We start from the raw sequence: 18960 nt of genomic DNA on the forward strand, positions 1-18960 counted from the left end.
GTTCTGTTATTTCTTATGGAAACTCTTAGTGCACTTCTTCACTTATTGCGTCCTCACTGGATTGAGTTCTTAAAAAAAAATTATGAAGGGGATGGTTACAAGTTCAATCCATTCTCTTTCATTTCCCTCAATGAAGACAACGATTAATTTCAATAAGTCTTTATTATAACTAGTATCTTTTGTGTCCTTTGAAATATTCTTCATTGTAATTTTGGAATTAGTTCTTTACTATCAAAAAATGAAAAGTACTATGTCTATGTCGTGATTCTCTTTTCCTTGATCCAACATTTGATGGGACATTCTAATGGATTCTTGCTAACCAATTATAATTGTCCATCAAAACAATAAACAGAGAAAAGACTTTTCAAAGAGTGAAGTCCTATTCTGACTTCACAAGAGCTATTCATTTTCATTTTTGAGTTGCACTTTGAAGGATTGTAGTATATCTCACTCATGTAATCAGAAAATTTGTATTTACAAATTTTCATATTATATTAACTTGATTTCCTATCTTGAGGATAACAAATTTTTATGTATATTCTACAAAATTATATAATAGTTATATATTAATGGGATACAATTCAGAGCACAGTGGTGAGAAGCTATGTTCAACATGTGGATTGACATGGCCTTCTATATTCTAATGCAATAAATTGATCTAAAATAGAATTGAATCTATGTAACTTTTCTTGTCAGCGTTCTTGAGTTTTGGGTGGTCAATTTGTGAAGGTAACTTTGGTTATGAGCATGTGTTTTGAAGATTCAACATGTCTTATGGTTGGTCCATGTTTATTTTTCTTTCATTCTTGATGGGACCTAGGATGTAGCGAAGAAATAACTAGTGGTGATTAGATTGAAAAAGAAACAAGCTTATATTCATAAACTAGGAATGCTATCCAAGTCCCAATTAAGCAACAGAGTTTGCAAAGCATGTATATGGACTCTTTGATAAATATTTCAAAGAAATGTGGAGATATGAATAGTGCATTGAATTGTTTCATTGGCCACCTCAGTAGATTGTCATTGCATGGAGTAGAATATGCATAAAAAGGATTAGCTTGAATGATTGTAGTATAAAGCTCAAATGATATAGAAATTTTATTAGATTTGTAACAGCAAGCACACAATAGTAGTCACAAATGTAAAATGTTCAAGTACACACAAGGCATGCGAACAATTGTCACAACTTTCAATAAGTCAATAGGTATAAATTTCAAAAGAGCAATTTTATCATAATTGTAGCAATAAGTGCACAACAATAGTCACAAATACATGTTCAAGCATAGGCAAGGCATGTGAACCATTGCACAATGTTATAAAATATAGAGGATGTACACTTACTATTTGACATAATGTTTGATGTAAAAGCAACATGTTAAAGAAACTTTATCAGATTTGTAGCAACAAGTGTACAATAGTAGTCACAAATGTAATTACGATAGTAGTCACAAATAGAAAATGTACAAGTGTACACAACACTTAATGCATGTGAACTATGGCATAATGCAAAATGTACAAGCATTTACAAGACATGCAAAACATTGCATAATGTTATAAAATACAGAAGAAACACGCCTATATAAAAGTGAGGTGCTTAACATAATATTTTGTATATTATAATTCATATTACATGAACCATTGTAAAGTTATAAAATCTGTTTTCGAAAATTTGATTTGTATCTAAATGTTCACCATTTAACAATCACCATAACCTTAGGCCTGTAGGTACAAGTGCTAGCCATTAAGATAAAGATGATAAATTTGGGGACAAAGATGTGAGACCTTTTTAAGTAGTCATGGTTGGCTGGCCCGCAGAAGACGCCAGAACATACACGTAGCATTTCCGTAAGGCGGATAAGCTTCCACATTAATGATCTTAATTTTTAAAAATTTAAATCAACTCCAACTTTCAGAAGACCTGATGGGTAGATAAAATCTGCAAGGGCAAGCAGAGCATATTGCAATGGCGGGCAGTAGAGAAAGCAAACACATCGTGATGTTCCCTTTCATGGCGCAGGGCCACTTCATTCCATTCCTCACCCTCGCTAAGATGCTTTCTTCCCATGGTCTCACTGTCACCTTCCTCACCACGACTGCCTCTGCCCCCAAATTGCAATCGCAGGTGCAGCTCGATTCCTCCATTCACATTGTTCCTCTTTCTCTTCCCCCCATTGAAGGCCTCACTCCCGGCTGCGAAAGCACCGACGTTCTTCCCCACAGCGAGGGCCAGTTGCTCTTCATCTTTTCGCACAAGCTTTCCCAGCCCTTTGAAGAGTGGCTGGAACAGATCATGACAGAAACATCAGAGAAGCCCGCCTGCATCATAAGCGACGTTTTCTTACCCTGGACCGCTCAATCGGCTTCCAAATTCGGGATTCCTCGTGTAGTGTTCCACACAACAGGGGCAATGGCGGCTTCTCTTCTGCAATTTCTCTTCACAAATCCGGTCTCGGAAATAATAAGCGACCGTCAGATCATAGAGATTCGGGATCGCAGCATCAATGTAGATCTGAGGCGTTCGGAGCTCCCTCAGATGCTCACAAGCGAGGTCGTCTTTTCACCTCACCCTGTGCTTCCCGTGCTTCAGCAGGCCTACGCCTCGGCCAAAGAAAGCTGCGCTGCAACCCTCGTTAATACTTTTGAGGGGCTCGAAGCAGAGTATGTGAAATATTTAGAGGAATCCACTGGTAAGCCCGTCTGGAGTGCAGCTTTCCCTCTTCTCAAACCCCAACAGGAGATCGACAACGAGTCAGAGTGCATCCGTTGGCTGGATACACAAAGGGAAAACTCCGTCCTTTACATTTCGTTTGGATCTCAGGGTTTTCTTTCCGAAAGCCAGACGAAAGCACTAGCCAGGGGCATCGCAGCCAGTAATCAGCCCTTTATTTGGACGATTAAGGATCCAATTGGAGGCCAAGTTAATTCATGCGATTTTCTTCCCGAGGGTTTCATCGAAGAAACCAGAGACAGAGGAATGGTAATCCATGGCTGGGTGCCTCAGCGCCTGATTCTGTCTCATCCTTCAACTGCATTTTTTATGACTCACTGTGGATGGAATTCAACATTAGAGAGCATAAGCGCTGGAGTGCCGATGGTGGCCTGGCCAATGGCGTTCGATCAATTTGCTAACGCTAAATTGTTAATTGAGGAATTGAGGGTTGGATTACAGATCTGCGAAGGATATGACGCCGTTCCCAGTACTGATGTTGTGGCAAATACAGTGAAGGCAGCCATGACAGCGGAAATTGGAAAAGATGTGCGTCAACGCGCACTGAAAATTAAGGAATCCATTAATGAAGTCTCCTGCAAGTCCCGCCTCAAAGCTTTTGAATCTTACGTCCTCAGCCTCGGCCTCGATGGAAATAATTGAATGTATTATACTCAGGTTTAATGCTTTCCTATCCCATCGATTTATATTTCTGCCTGATATCAGGACATAAGTAATATCCGCTGCTGACTTAATGGTGAAAGATATCGTAAATTTATTAATGTAATCGTAACATAGCAAAATAATATTTATCTGGCAAATACTTCTATATTTGACCATACAAAATTAATAAAAATTAAGAGCAATGTTGTCTCGTATATTAATGAGTAGAAAAGGAAAACAAAAGTTGGACAGAGATAAGAACGTTATAATCATGGCAGGTAAACTTGAACAGATGATGCAAAATTTGCAAATAGACAAAGATCAGTCAAAACTCAAAGCTCTGCTCTGATTGAGAGTTGAACTCAAGACCTCCCGCTTACTAAACGGGTGCTCTAACCAACTGAGCTATCAGAGAAAAATCACTAATTTATTTTTCTTCCTTAAATTGAATTTAAAATATGTTAAGTAGGAGATAATTTTCACAAGTCAAATTGTGATATTGCTATCAGAATATTTTAACATAAAATATGTTAAAATATGTTGTAAAAGGAAATATTACGCATATAGTCTAGTCTTGTTTATTTATTTAATTTATTGTTGTTATTAGATTCTGCTGCGGATTTAAGTTTTCGCTGAGATTTGATTAATGATAGGTATTGTGATATGCATCTTACATCTTGGGCATAAAGTCCAATTATAGTTTGGAATTAGATGAAATGGGAGTAATTTATAAGATGTTGAATTGGTTTTTGGATATTAGCAATTGATAAAAGTCTTTGGTGAAAATTAAATTTTCATTCAAGGTACTAAAATGTAAAATTTGTGTTTACGTTCAAATAAATTGTTCTATTGGTTTAAAAGATTACATGAACTTGTTCATCAAATGGTCTACAATTAGATTTTATGATAATAAAGGAAATACAATTATTTTTCTATAATCAAAAGCTTCTAAAAAATTATCATGCTAAATCTACATTATTAAAAACAGAGCTAAAAATTAAAACAGATTTTATTATTTTATTATTCCAAAGAAAATTAAAGACATAAAATTATACAAATAATAATAAATTACAAACATTTTAACAATTTTTAAAAAGAAATTAAAATGTGTACTATTGCACCCAAATCGTAGACATATTTTCTAGTGATAGATCACCACAACCAGAATCCCTTGATTAGCTAATGTTTGTTTTATGTGTTTTGTCTTTCTTTACTTAAACTATTTTTTTCATTCATAATTTAAAAGCAAGTCAAATTAAGATCTTATGCAGATACAAAGATATATGATTTAGTTATACATTATCATAATAAAATTAGAATTTCATATATCTAACATAGATCATAACAATGACACTTTATGAAATATGTTGTACCCTAGGACTTCCTATGAAATATTGCTAATTACATTTATAGAATATACAAACCTATCCAAATAATATAAGTCTAGGAGTTCTCATAAAATTAGTATATTAAGATATGTTTTGATTTTCAAAACCATCCCAATTGCATGATCATTGTGCATCAAAGGTTCTAACCTTAAGATTAATTTTGATATTATGTATTTCAATTGTTGAGATCCTATGAGATGATGTCTTATCATGATGTATACTCTTTTAATATTTCATACTCTACGACATGTGCATTGGATGTGTATGTACCTTATGTATTTGTTAAGCCGAGAGGCTTTCTACAGTGGCAACAATCTTCAATGTAAACATTTTCCATTTTAACAAAAAATTGACGTTCATTTACATTGTGATGTGAATATCGGGATTTAACTGTGTGATTTTGAGTCAAACTCATTGACCCATGTTTCACATCACAATTTGACTTGCTGTGGAAATTATCTCCTACTTATCAGTTCATTTACATGTCAGAAAAATAAAATAGAAGTAGACTAAATATAATGAAAATTGTGAAAATTATAGAGAGGAAATGGATGTTTAAATGAGGCACATCAAGAGTCTTGAATCATTGTTATTGGTAGTCTCATAAAACTTCTATGTATTAATATCAAGGCATAGTATATATAAAACCAAATACAATAGTTTATTCATAGAATTTTTTTGTTCATTTGATAAATTTATATTAATTCTTTTGAAATTAGATACCTCTCAGCTTATTTTACAAAAAAAAAAAATGAATTAAATTTTTAGGTATACTAGTTTATATTCTTTTGTGATATTTTGCACATGTGGTTATTTCTATGACATGGACATGTTTACTTATTAAACTTAAACTTAATAAAACATATATATGTGATTCAACATAATGGAACTCTTGAGAGATGTAATTGTTATTGCTTCCACATTATTATCTCTTGTATGTTTTAATCTTTCAAAAAAAAATTGTTTAGCAAACTTAGCATCATTATAGGTTAATCTCTCTTAGGTGCCTTAGCAAGGCATTACAAGATGCCTCTACGCCTCTGAAAAAAGCTAGCAAATAGGCTAAAAATGTATTATATAAACATATTAAAAAATACATAAAATGTTAACAGCCATAAAGTGCAAACACTAATGAAGACATAGATTTACAAATAATAGGGATGTGCTAAAGTTACATGTATAGTTGATTTCTAAGGTTTTCTTATGGATAAAGTAGACTTAAGCATTCAATTTTGAAGGAAAGATTGTTTATCTAAACAAGAGTTAAATAAAATCATTTAAATGTAGAAGTAGATAATAGAAATTAATGTTTGAATTAGAAATATGTGGAATGAATAGTTTGAATTAGAAATATATAGAATGAATATTTTGAATTAGAAAAATAGAGGATATATAAAAATAATATAGAAAGTGGGTAATGGAAGGTAAGATGACTCAAGACCTCTCACTTACTATATAGGTACTCTAGCCAACTGAGCTATAGAGAAACTATCTATAAAGCCAAACTCTATTAAAAAGTTTCATTGATATATACAACAGAACACTTAATATTAGATGTCAAGAATATATATGATTGCACTTCTTCAAACCAAGGTCACTCTCTATTGTGCTCTATATCTCAAGTTTAACATGCCCAACGACTTCAATTTTTGTTTGTCCTTTTCATAGTATTTGATTATTCTTAAAAAAATTATGTTACTAAAATAATTATCAATATTTTATTTAGACTATTTACCTATTTAAAAGAATATTATAATTCATGTAGTGGCTACCCCTAATTTACTTTTTAGTTATCATTGCCAAACTCTTTTAGACCAGCTTTATGATTATGCTTGATGATTAGCAACAATTATTTTCCAAATTGTTGGATATTATTTCATACCTAGTTGATTATATAATGAGTTATCTTGGTATTAGTTATTTCATGTATGCATGATTATTCTTTCGATGATGATGTTAGTAATAAAATTACCACAATAAATGATTTTACCATGATAATTTTATCACATATTATCAAAAAATATATATAATCAAAATTTAATGTGGGGTGGATTTTTTTGTTTTGTTTATTTTAGTAAACAAAAAAATTTAAATTTAAATTGTGAGTGGGAGGCGGGCCACTACACCCCCCCTCCCCTCCTCTTCCTAACCACGATGATCTTTATGAGAACTATGTAGCAGGATTGTTGTGGCAGCACTACTTCGCTACTGTGGCAATAGACTATTGTGGTAGCCATATGTTGTAGGTCAGTGGGCCTTTAAACTCGCTTTTAATTTATGGTTTTTTTTAAATTAAAATTTATTAAGTTTTGAAATAATTTAATAAATGTTCTTTTTAATATAGTTTTTATTAATCAATTTAATTAATTTTATTTGTTAATTATTATTAATTAATTAAATAAATATTAAATTTTATTTAATAAGTTTAAATTAATTTTTTACTATATTATTATTTAATGATTATGGTTATTAATAACTTTGTATTCTATTATTAATAATTTGATAATTATTATTTAATAAATTGATAATCATTGTTTAAATTATTTTATGATTTTTTATGAAGGCATTAGTTTTATAGCATTAAATAGTGTATTCATATTTTAAAGGGAAAATGGGTTCAATTATAAGGGAAAATTTGTAAACTTTATCAAGTCGAAAACCTATAATGAAATGTAAACTTGAACCTTTTTGTTAAATAAAAATTGTATGTTTTCAAAATTAAACAAAAACTATGAAACTGCACTGCTAGTTGTATGATTTCTTTTGTGTTGGGTTTGGGGTTGACTTAGTGTCGACCAATTTTAGGATGTCTGCCAAAGGTCAAGAATTATTGATTTTGGTGATGTCATGTGATGTCATGGTTCTATTTTATGTACATGATTTTGGATTAGTCCTTTTAGGATGATTTTATTAATGAGCTTAGTGAATTTCGATCAATGATATTTTAGTGCTTTTTAGTTGCTTGTTTAAGAATTGATGTGTGTTTTATGATCTTGTGAGGCCTCGCCCCGACCCATCATAGCATAGTGATACATTATTATTATTTTGATACTCACAACTCGAGATGTTGAGACATTATCTAATGCTTTGAACATATTATATTATTTCATGTTGTGTGAAGTTTACTTTTAGATATTTGATATTCGTCAATTAATGTTTTATGAATATGTATGTTGATGAAATAAGTAAATTGCAGGATTAACACATTGATTATGAAATTTTAATGATTAAGGATATGAGTAGGATGAAAGAAACCTTGATTGATTTTAAGATGTATGTTTCAATTTATGTGAATCCCTAATACGTATATACATATGTGCATTTGATTTTTTTTTGGGACTACTGATGTGTGCAATGAGTGTGCAGGATATTTTAGCTGAGAAACCCGATGGAGGAATGAAACTGATCCCTATGTGCTATTTGTGGAAACCTTGTTGTTCGTAACTAAATTATTTTTGTGAGATGTATGAATGTATCTTTCCATGATCAAAAAATGTTAATGTTCATAACTGTGTTCTTACAGTGTCACTTAACACTCATGAATTGTTTATGTTCTTCAGTGTGCTAGCTAGGGTTAACTGTGTAACCTTTGGACCTAAGTTATATTTAGTTAGTGTATTTTTGCTAATTTTTTTCTTAATAAATTTTAGACACCCCTAATCCGGATTAGTGCTTAATCAGCATTTTGGAGTTGTTAATGGTCCTAATTATTTCCTAGCTTCTGTTTGATTCCAAATCAATTTCCTAAGACTTTAAAATATGAAATCTTTATACCCAAGGAGTATGGGTATGGGTTGGGGGCATTTTCCACCCCCTAAGCCCCTTTTGTTGACTTTTGAGGTCACTCAAAAAGTCTATTTTTGCCTTTGTGCGAAAATTGCAAGTGGTTACCATGGGTTGCATCACCTCAACTCCACTCGGTGGTTAACTTTAGGATTGGTTGGGTCTGAAACTTCTAGATTTTTAGATGAGTGGGGGAAGTTATTGCCCCTTTTGGTGGTTGAGTTTGGATCTTATTTAGAGGCCCTTCTTGGAGTAGTTTGTTTGGTTACCCAATCTCTACTTTTAGAGAGGAGTCTTGTAAGATTAAAGGCAAGGAAGGAAAAACTCTACTCAAACTGTTCATTTACCATTACCTCTTTGTGAAGGTAGGAGTTCTTCATCTCCCTTGTTCAGATTTTTCATGCTTATGCTATGGTGTTGTTATTTGGACGCTTGTATGTATGTTGGGTATGTTGGGAATGATTGTAACCATGTTTCTTGAATGCTTTTCTTTCATGTTTATGTTTGAATTTTGAAGTTTTTCTTGTATGGGTGTTTTGGTATTACTCACCCTTGGATAGGGCAGAAGTGACCAATTTTGGGAAAGGTCTTTTTAGTTGGACTCCAACAAGTGTAGAGTCTCTTCTTAGGATGAGAAGAGGGAGAGAGGGGAGGGTGTTATGGGCCCCTACCTATCAGCACAAACCTCATATGAGTTTGGCATGTTAAAATGGAAGAACATAAGTTCTTGATTTATAGCCCCATTTGGGCATCTATTTTGGTGTTATGTCTAACATCTCCTATTGGAAAAATCCACCTTTCCCTAGTTTTAATTCATTGTGAATCTTGTTGTGTAAACCTAGTATGAATATGCATGTTTGATTTTGTCTTTGGGTCATGTTTGTTGACACCTGATCAGATTCTGTTCTCTCCATGATCTTAGCAATGTATTGCAGAAAATGATATGGATCCCTTAATAAAGGTCATGAAGGAAATTAGGGTATAATTTAGTGGCTAATATTCGTAAATTGGCTAATTTAAAATTTTTTTGGCTAGTAATTTGGTTAATAATTTAAGATTTGATACAACCTAAATCGCCATAGTTTCATAAAATTCGGTTATAGAATATTTAAAATCGTTCAATAATTTATTTTATTTAAAAATTCAAATTCAAATATTCGCCACAATATTTGTTACATGAATAGATTTGAGTTACCTAAATATAATCTATTATTGGAGAAATTAAATTGAACCGACCAATAATTATCATAATTATTAGTTACTTTAGGGATATATCACCAATGTTTATTTTTCACTATTGATTTAAAGTATATGTAATGATTCTCATAATATTCCATGAAGTAAAAAAAATGTTCAATTTTGATTTGTAATATTCCATGGTGATTAATGAACTTCCTATTATTATTGAGATTCGTCAATAATTTATACAAAAAAAATTATGATTCAAAAATAATTGCCAATATTAATCATATTTAGAATAAAAAATTGAGAGATTTGCAAATAGATCAATAATTTTTATTTTTTTAAGATAATGAGAGATTCGCCAATATTTTATTTCTTTATTTGGAGGCAGCTTTCTTAAAGTTTACCCTAAAGGAAATTCAATTAAATTGTTGTAATTTTGGGATTGGAATCCTATGTTATTTGTATTTCAAAACGTTGTTGTAATGGCAATGACGCTAGGTTTTCTTCCTGGTTCTTTCTCGGCTGAGCCTTTGAATCAGGTTTGCCAATAAAATAGTGGTTGAGTACTATTGCTTCTCATGAGATTTAATCATAATTTCTCAGTTATATGGATGCACATCAAAAATAGAATGGAAATGAAGTTGATTCAATTAGGAAAAATTTCAAGTTTCCTTCTATGTTGAAAGCAAAAAAAAAAAATTATGAATGAAGGTTCAGTTTTTGTGATTATTGGAATTAAATCAGTTCTTGCATTGTGGTTTAAATTGATAATTAAATCTCTTGGTTTATTTAGTTGCAAGAAGTCCTATTAGATTTACTAAAAATAATAATAATCCCCTCTTGGTTAATATAACAACTTCAAAATGTATACTTAGAAAAATTATGACTCAAAAAAAAATTGTTTGCCCAAGAGCAAAAGCCGTCTGGATTTTGTATGGGCTTGGGATTTAAATTTCACTTTGCAACAGAGAATATTCTTATATTTGAAATTGGAAATAAAACAAAAAAAAAAAAGGAAATATAGATATATATGTTTATAATAACAAAGAAATTGCATAAATAAATAACTATCTAACATACCATCTAAAATATCCATTCTTACCTATTTTACTTTTGCATTAATTCCTCCATAGTGGGCGGCAGATTTGGGTCATGCATCAATAAAGTTTTTTTAAAATCTAAGTCAAATAAAGTTGCTTAAGGGTGACATCACCTTGTCCTCTCCATAGAATTCACAGACCTAAGATCTGACATGCCATGTGAAAAGGGGATTAAATGTTTAAGTCTTCTTCCACCTTGCTTTCCTTTGGTCGCCAGTTTACTTGGGCCTTTGCTTGAGGTTGGAAATGTCTTTGGCGCCACCTCACTGGTCTAGGTCAGTGCAGTGCTTTAGGCAGAGCGCTTAGTGCTTGGGAATTGCATGGAGGGATGGGAGAAGGGATGTGACGTGTGTCACTTTTTGAAGGGGATTGGGATGTGATGTGGGGTTGGGAGAGTAGTGATATTTTGGCACTAGGTTAGTGGGTAGGATGTGTTGAGTGGAGGATAATATTGTCTTGCTTAAATTAAACCATTTCATTCCCCCTTTTGGTCAAGATAGGTAGGTGCTAGGTTTTGAGGGGAGTATGTGGAAGTGAGTATAGGATGTGGTTAGAAAGTAAATTAGTTTTGGTCCTAGCATAGTATGTGTTAGATATTTATTTAAGTTTGTTTTAATGTGAATAGTGTTAAGTTAGTTTCTAGTTTAGTATTAAGTTAAATTGTAATTTAATTTAGTTTAGTATAAATTAGTTATGTTAATATTGTTACATCTTTTATTATTAGTATTTGTTAGTAGTTTTGTTATTAAAAAGTTAGTCATTAATTATGATTAGTAGTTGTTGTTGTTTAAGGATTGTATCTATATATATATATATATATATATATATATATATATATTAGTAGTTTTAAATTAGTTAGAGTGTATATAAAGTGTTTTTTTTTAAAAAATTAATGGATTCGTTCATACGTGTTAATATTAGCATATTTTATTTTGTTGAGAGTGTTAAGATGTTAAGAACTTAGTGTTAAGGTTAACTAGATTAAAAAGATAGTGTAGTATAAACTAGAAATGTTAACTCTTAGATTAATCATGAAAATTGTTTTTGAAAATTAAGTAGTAAATTTAAATTAAGTATAATTATGTAAAAGTGTAACGAATGATCGATATCAATCGAATAGCGGAAGTTCCAAATTCAATGATTGATTCAATCTTCATGATTATAAACTTAAGATGAAATGTAGAGAATCTCTACTTTAACTTTGGACACAAACTTATCAAGAGTATTTTAATTATTAACTTAAAAAAATTTGGTGTGTTTTTTGCCCACTTTTTTTGGGCATGACAGATCTTATGAGATATTTTTCTTTTACTAAGCTTATGTTAGGTTATTTTTATGTCATGTTGGGAAGTGGTTTGCAATGGAGGCCAAAGCTTTAAAGAGGCTGTCTGGGTAACCCATTTTAGGTTATTTTAATAAGTGATAACATTTCATTAAATGAGAGCAAAATGAATTAATAAGATTCATTGTTTTTCCTCACCCATGCCTTAAGTGCTAGTACATGCTAGGATGGAAGTACTGAGGATGCTTGGTTGTGACCTTGCTTTGCTAGTATGTCTTGTTTGTACAAAAGGATATTGGTGTCACATAGAGACACTAGGGGGCCGAAGTCTAGAGTGGTTGCCAGGGTAACCTTAGAGTTGGCTCATGCGATGACACTTGCCCACTTACATACTACATTTCCTACATGTCATTGTTGCCTCTGGCTTTATATTTTTTGGATTGATACCTGTATGGGACTTGAGACAATCTCCTTAGCACGGTGGGAGTGATCCATTTAGGTTACCATGAGGTTGGGTGGTAATAATTTTTACTTATATCATTGAGATCTATCTATTGAATGTCATTGCTAGAGTTCCTTGTTCTATATTTCTTTTCATTTTTTTCTTATGTACTATGATGGATGGTTATATGCTATTGTATTGTATTTGATTTCATAGATCTTACAAGATGATGTAATCTATTTTATGATGTATATTCTTTCAGCCTTTCATACCTTGTGACTTGTACAGTGGATGATTGTGCATTTTGATTATTGTCAAGTGGCATCCTGTAATTGTATATTATTTAAATGGATTCATACTTATAGTTATTCTTTAATGTGGATTTTTTATATATTGGATTTAGTATTAATTAAACTTAAATGTGAGTCAATTTCATGAGACCTATTGGGTGTTCATTTTGCACAAGGTCAACAGCAGGAATCCATAGTGTAATTCCTCTCTTGAAAAGAAAATCTTTTTAAGGATCCACTCCAAGGTTCAGTGTTTGTCTTGTGACGTACCAAAATCCACTTAGTAGAAGATAAATGTGAATGTTCATGAGGAGGCCTTTGCTGGTTCTAAAAAAACTCTCTTGTCTCAAAATTGAAGTAAAATCTGTTTGCTGTCTCAAAATATCACACCCAAAAGAACAATATTTTTGTATTTTTCGTTTTCTCAATGAATGCAATTCTAAGAATGCAACTACTATGAGGTCCTATTCTAACAGGGGGTTAGCATAGAAAATAATGAAACTAAAAGAAAATAACATGAAATCAAATGACTTGAAATTGAGATTCCTAAATGGACATAAGCTATAGAACACAACACGCTGCGAGTTAAACCTTTGAAGAAATCAGTAGGAAACTAATGAAAATAGGAGCAGCGCTTCCTAGAATCCACTAATGCAATCGTCAGTGAGAATCTTTAACAAATCAAATGATGTTTCACTCTTCATCAAATTGCAAGGCCGCGAAAAGTGCGCTCATGCGAGACAAAAAGCTATGTAGACACAATTGAGTGATCTCTTCTCAAGCTCGTTACATCAACGAAATTCATATATCTATAGCAAACACCAGAACTAAAAGATCGCACAACCAGAAACAATGCAATAAACCTTTGGCTCAATCAAAATCTCATGAATAAAATCCACAAAACAATGACACATTCAGGCAAGAATAACTACACTCCAAATGCTAGCACCAAAAGCATAACTTTATTGCATAATAATGGTGGCCCTTGTTACATTTTACAATGGGGTATTTATAAGAAATTGTCTCCTCAATTTGTGTTGAGAGTGAGAGATATATTAATGCAATAAAATACTTTTAAAACATTAAAAAAAACTAAATATATACAAACTAGCAGTCTAACTGGTGCCTAGAGGGACTCCATCCATATTTTATTCATTAATTGGATGCATGAGCCCTTTACATGTCAAAAATAATGAAAGCATGAGAGAGAAAGTAGGAGGAAGCGATCAGTCGAAGTAGAAGTGCATGGAGACACCAAAAATAGAAGCTGGCCCTTTACTTGATGTGTGTCGGAGTTAACTTGCCGTCAAAATGCGCTCCCATTGCATGGAAAGTGCTATTTTTGGAATTGGTAGTCAACTATCAGCACACCTTTGAATTGCGGACTTGTATGAAAATGTGGAGCTGTGGACCTACGGACCTGCAAAGTTGCGGACCTGTGGACCTATGGACCTGCATACCTGCGGACCTATGGAGCTCAATTCGCCAAAAAATCAAAGTTCTCAATTTTGAAAATGGTTTCTAGGTTTTGCTCAAATGAAGTTTTAGATCACTTTTTGTATACGCTTCATGCCCCTTTCTAATGATTTACACCCTCTTTATAGCCAATTACTTTCATAAACTTGCACTCCCTCTGCTTCTTCAATCAAAAATCTCAAGGCATCTGCGTTGAATCTTGTCCCCAATAGTTGCATAAGATGAGGAACCTGATTTTCTTTATGTGTCCAGCCTCTGTATTTTTGACCTTTGTCTTCTCTCCACTTGTCCAATCCTTCCCGACGAGAAACCAAGTGATCCAGATTATCCAAGACGATCAAATGTTTGCAACTTTTTCATATTTTTTCACAAATTTTTTAGGCATTTTTAAATGACCTTTTTGGAGGTCTTTTGCTCAAAATTTTAGGTTGGAACCTTTGTCGGTCCCTAAAACTGGACAGCCAAAGGCTCACTGTTTTAGGGACTAAAATTAGATCTTCAGTTCTTCTTTCCAACAGTGTAAGCAGTTCTGAATTCTGAGGCCCAAGTCAAAAGTTATGACCTCGACAAGTTGAGGATGCCATTTTTACCTACAAAAGAAGAAAACATTAGTCCGTAGAGTTAACAATGAATAGTAAAGACACACTAGCTACTCAAACAAAACTGGAGGTGAATCCTAAAATATGGCTAAGTCTGAAATCCTGAAGCCCTGAAATTTGACTAAGTCTGGATTCCTTAAGCCCTAAAATTTGGCTAAGTCTGAATTTCTAAAGCCCTAAATTTTTTTAGAATCTTTATCTTATCTCGAGGAGTTCTAAAACCTATCTCAAAAGATTCGTCGCATATATTAAAATATATCTTAAGTATAAGTTGACATAAATATACGTCAACTTATACTTAAACGATATATTTTAAACCCCTCTTATGGCTACTTAGACAAAACTAGAGGTAAAAGGGTAGCTTGACAAGGGCATATGGTGCTTTGTGAGAGCGCGCACTTGTGCACATGAGGCACCTTGATCGTGCGCGCAGGCTCGTAGCCCTTGGAGCGCGCGACCCGCGCTGCCCTCGGCGGTGCGTGCGCGTTTGTGGCACGTGCACACACACTCAGGGCGCGGCACGCGTTGCCCTCGGTAGCACGTGTGCTCGCTTGGGGCGTGACCCGTGCTGCCTTCGACGGTATGCATTGCCCTCAGCGGCGCGTTTTTTTTTTTTTTTAAATGTTTAAATTTTCAAATTTTTTGTGTTTTTCAATTTTTTGATTTTTGGTGATTTTTTTACTTTTTTGTGATTTTTCGAATATTTGACTCTGAAATTTTATGATCTAATAAAACTCTTCTTCTCCTGACTCTCGAACTATGAGTCCAGGAGTCAAAAAAAGTAGGGGTCCCCTTTCCTAGTGAGGAATGGGATGTGTGTTGTGGACACCACAACAAGACCCTTAAGAGATGTAATATGTTTATGTGTTGCTTATGTATATGCGTATGTTATTGCTTTCGCTATATTATATTTGTTATTGTTAATTTATTATCTTTCAAAAAAAATGTTTGGCAAACTTAGTGAAACTTTAGGTTAATTTCTTTTGGGTTCCCTGATAGAGCGTTACATTTCACCATTTTCATTACATAATTCTTTTTCAATTTACGAGTCCAACAACTCTTAGAAATATTTGAAAAATAAAAATATTATTTTTGTATTTTAATTGATTTGATATTATAGATCAATAAATATAAAACCAACTTGACATTAAATTTATGAAAAATTAACTTTCTACATAGTACTCTTATGTTTTAAAAATACATATAGTTTTCAAAAAAAATTAAATTTTAAAAGAGGGGTAAATGCTTTGAGCTGGAGCTATGAACGAGTGAGGCCACAAATGGAGGACCTCATCCCCATCAGATTTGAATCTTGATGGGAAGTATAACAACTCAACAACTTAACCATCACAACATACCCACTATTAGCATTTAATTTTCTAATATTAATTAAAAAATAAATTTTAATTTATTATTTACAAATAAATTAGTAATAAATAATTAGTTTTATTCTAAAATTTTAGTTAATTTATTATATTTAAGTTATATGTAATTTAATATTATAACAATAATTATACTCAATATTATAATTATAAATATATGTAAAAAAAATTTAGGTTAAATTTACAAGTATAAGAGTAAGATTATAAATTCAAAAATCAACCAAAATTAATCTAAAAAATATTAATTATTATAACTATCAGTTTATATATATATATATATATATATATATATATATATATATATATAGAAAGCCAAAATATATCAAGTCTTTAATTTTATATGTAATTTTTTAAAGTAAATTAAAGTATTGATATCTCTAGGCTTTTTTTTAATATAATATATAAATAAACTATTGGATTTTAATGTGGGATTGTCCTTATACTTTTTGCCCAAAAAATTTGTCTCATGCTGCAAAACTACTTTAAAAGCTACAAGACAACCTTTACAAACCCATAAAACCATTTTGCGGTTAAATGAAGAATACGATGTCCAACATTATATATTTTTAATTTTATTTGAACAAAATCTTCGTATCTATTTTTTAATGAGTAAAATATTTTTAGTTTTTTTTGATCGGTAAATGACCGAAGCCTAGATTAATTATTATTATATGTTTGAATTAATTATTATTATATGTTAAGCAAAGGCAGATTTGAACCCAAGACCTCCCACTTGAGAGGCTCATAAGTTACTGTTGCATTGTAGGCTTTTGCCTAATGAGTAAAATAATTATTACTAACTATATTTTTTTATTAATCAATTTAAAATTTTAAATAAATAATAACATTGTATAAAATAATAGCAAAATGGATAAAACTAATTACATAAAACTTAAAAATTACGATTTTTTAATATCGATAAGCATTCTATAATGGTAAAATGGGTGGAATGAGAATGTGTAAGCATGTTAATGTTAACATTTACTTTCTAAGTTAAATTTGACAACCATCTACATGTTAAGATCTTAATATTTATTATAAATACAGTATATTTTTTTTTTAAAGTTTAATAAATGGTCCATAAAATATTTTTAAAATTGTATATTAAGAGATATAAATAATCATATTAAAAAAATAAAAAAAATTAAGTGTGTGCAAAATAGAGGTAAAATATTAAAAAATTAAGTGAAAGAAAAGAATGGAAATAAAAATATTTTGAGATATAGTAAATTAAATTTTAATCATGTTTATAATGGATATCTATTGGCATTTCTTTAGATAGATTTATTTAAGATATCTATACTAGTAGATAAAACACACACAAAAATAAACACACACATAATATAAGAAGTTTATTTCTTCTTTAACTTAATTATTCTTTTAACAATAAAATAAAATAAAATAATTATCACAAATGAAAATAAATTATAATAATGTCTTCAAAACTTTAAATAATAAATTTAAGATCATCTTTTATATTAAGAATTAAATAAATACTTTTTATAATTTTTTATTCTTATTAAAAATAATTATCTTCTATTTAATTAATTTAAACAAACTTAGTATACTAATGTTAAGATTGCTTTTTCTAAATAAAAAAATACATAAATATTTTTATTATGATAAAAATAAATATTGTGTATTTAATTAATAAACAAATCTCCATCAAAAATAGATTAATAGAAAAGGTGTGTTAGTTTTAACTTTATCTTTTTTATTATTCATTTTGAAAATTAAAATAATAAAATAATAGAAGAATAGATAAAATTAATTGTATAAAACTTAAAACTTATGTTTGTTGAGTAAAAGAGATATGTATCGATCAAATAAAGTATTAAAAATGTAAAATATTATAATTGCAAAAAAAATCTCAAACTAATTAAAATACTATCATTGAATGAATAAAAATGGAGAATATCTAAATGCAATAATAATATCTTCACATTAAAAAAATTATATACTAAATTTAAGATTATTTTTTATATGAACAATTTTTTTAATTTTTTTCTGAAAAAGGAGGGGTAAAAATTTATTCAATCAAATCCAAGTTACAGAGCAAAGGCCAAAGGCCCAAATCAACACTACATACTCATGTCTTCCAATAACAACTACTCAATGATCTCAAAATACTCTAAAAGTAACTCATCCCTACCACTAATATCCCATCTACCCACATTCTTGGAAGCCCACTTTGCCAAACAATCTACCACTCTATTCCATTCACAAGGGATATGACAAAAGGAGATAGAATCCAAGGAACTACAAAGACTAAGAATTTGTTTGGCCAAAGAGGCTAGTTGCCAACTAACATCCTCCAACCTCTAGTTATTCAACACATCCACAATAATCTGAGAGTCAGACTCATGGATGATCTTCTTCCACCCTAAAGAGCATCCACACTCAACAACAACCTTAATAGCTAGGGCCTCCATTGGATTATTAGAATGTTGACCCTTGTAAATAGAGAAGAGAAATACAACACCACCATCATTGCCTCTACCAATAGCCCCAATAGGTACCTAACCATCGTAGCATAGTGATACATTACTCTTATTTTGTTATTCACGACTCGAGATGTCGAGACAGTATCTGATGCTTAGAACATATTTTATTATTTCATGTTGTGTGATGTCATTTGCAGATATATTTGATGATTGTCATTT

General features: G+C 31.2%; 1 protein-coding gene and 1 non-coding gene across 2 annotated transcripts; one reads left to right on the forward strand and one right to left on the reverse strand.

Annotated features, from left to right (window-relative positions):
* Nucleotides 1-1754: 1754 nt before the first annotated feature.
* Nucleotides 1755-3563, forward strand: LOC149547602 (scopoletin glucosyltransferase-like). The gene has a single exon (XM_089791718.1). The coding sequence runs from the start codon at nucleotides 1964-1966 to the stop codon at nucleotides 3368-3370; it is 1407 nt and encodes a 468-aa protein (XP_089647844.1). The 5' UTR covers nucleotides 1755-1963; the 3' UTR covers nucleotides 3371-3563.
* Nucleotides 3564-3711: 148 nt separating this feature from the next.
* On the reverse strand, nucleotides 3712-3785 carry TRNAT-AGU (transfer RNA threonine (anticodon AGU)). The gene has a single exon. It is a non-coding gene; the product is annotated as a tRNA-Thr (tRNA).
* Between the last annotated feature and the right edge of the window lie 15175 nt (nucleotides 3786-18960).

This window comes from Cupressus sempervirens, chromosome 7, assembly GCF_028749045.1.
Source record: "Cupressus sempervirens isolate cs-2001-9-10 chromosome 7, ASM2874904v1, whole genome shotgun sequence".
Taxonomy (NCBI): Eukaryota; Viridiplantae; Streptophyta; class Pinopsida; order Cupressales; family Cupressaceae; genus Cupressus; species Cupressus sempervirens.

What these genes read in the sequence shown, in the direction of transcription:
- LOC149547602 (XM_089791718.1), top strand. Translation starts at nt 1,964, where the DNA reads ATGGCGGGCAGTAGAGAAAGCAAACACATCGTGATGTTCCCTTTCATG.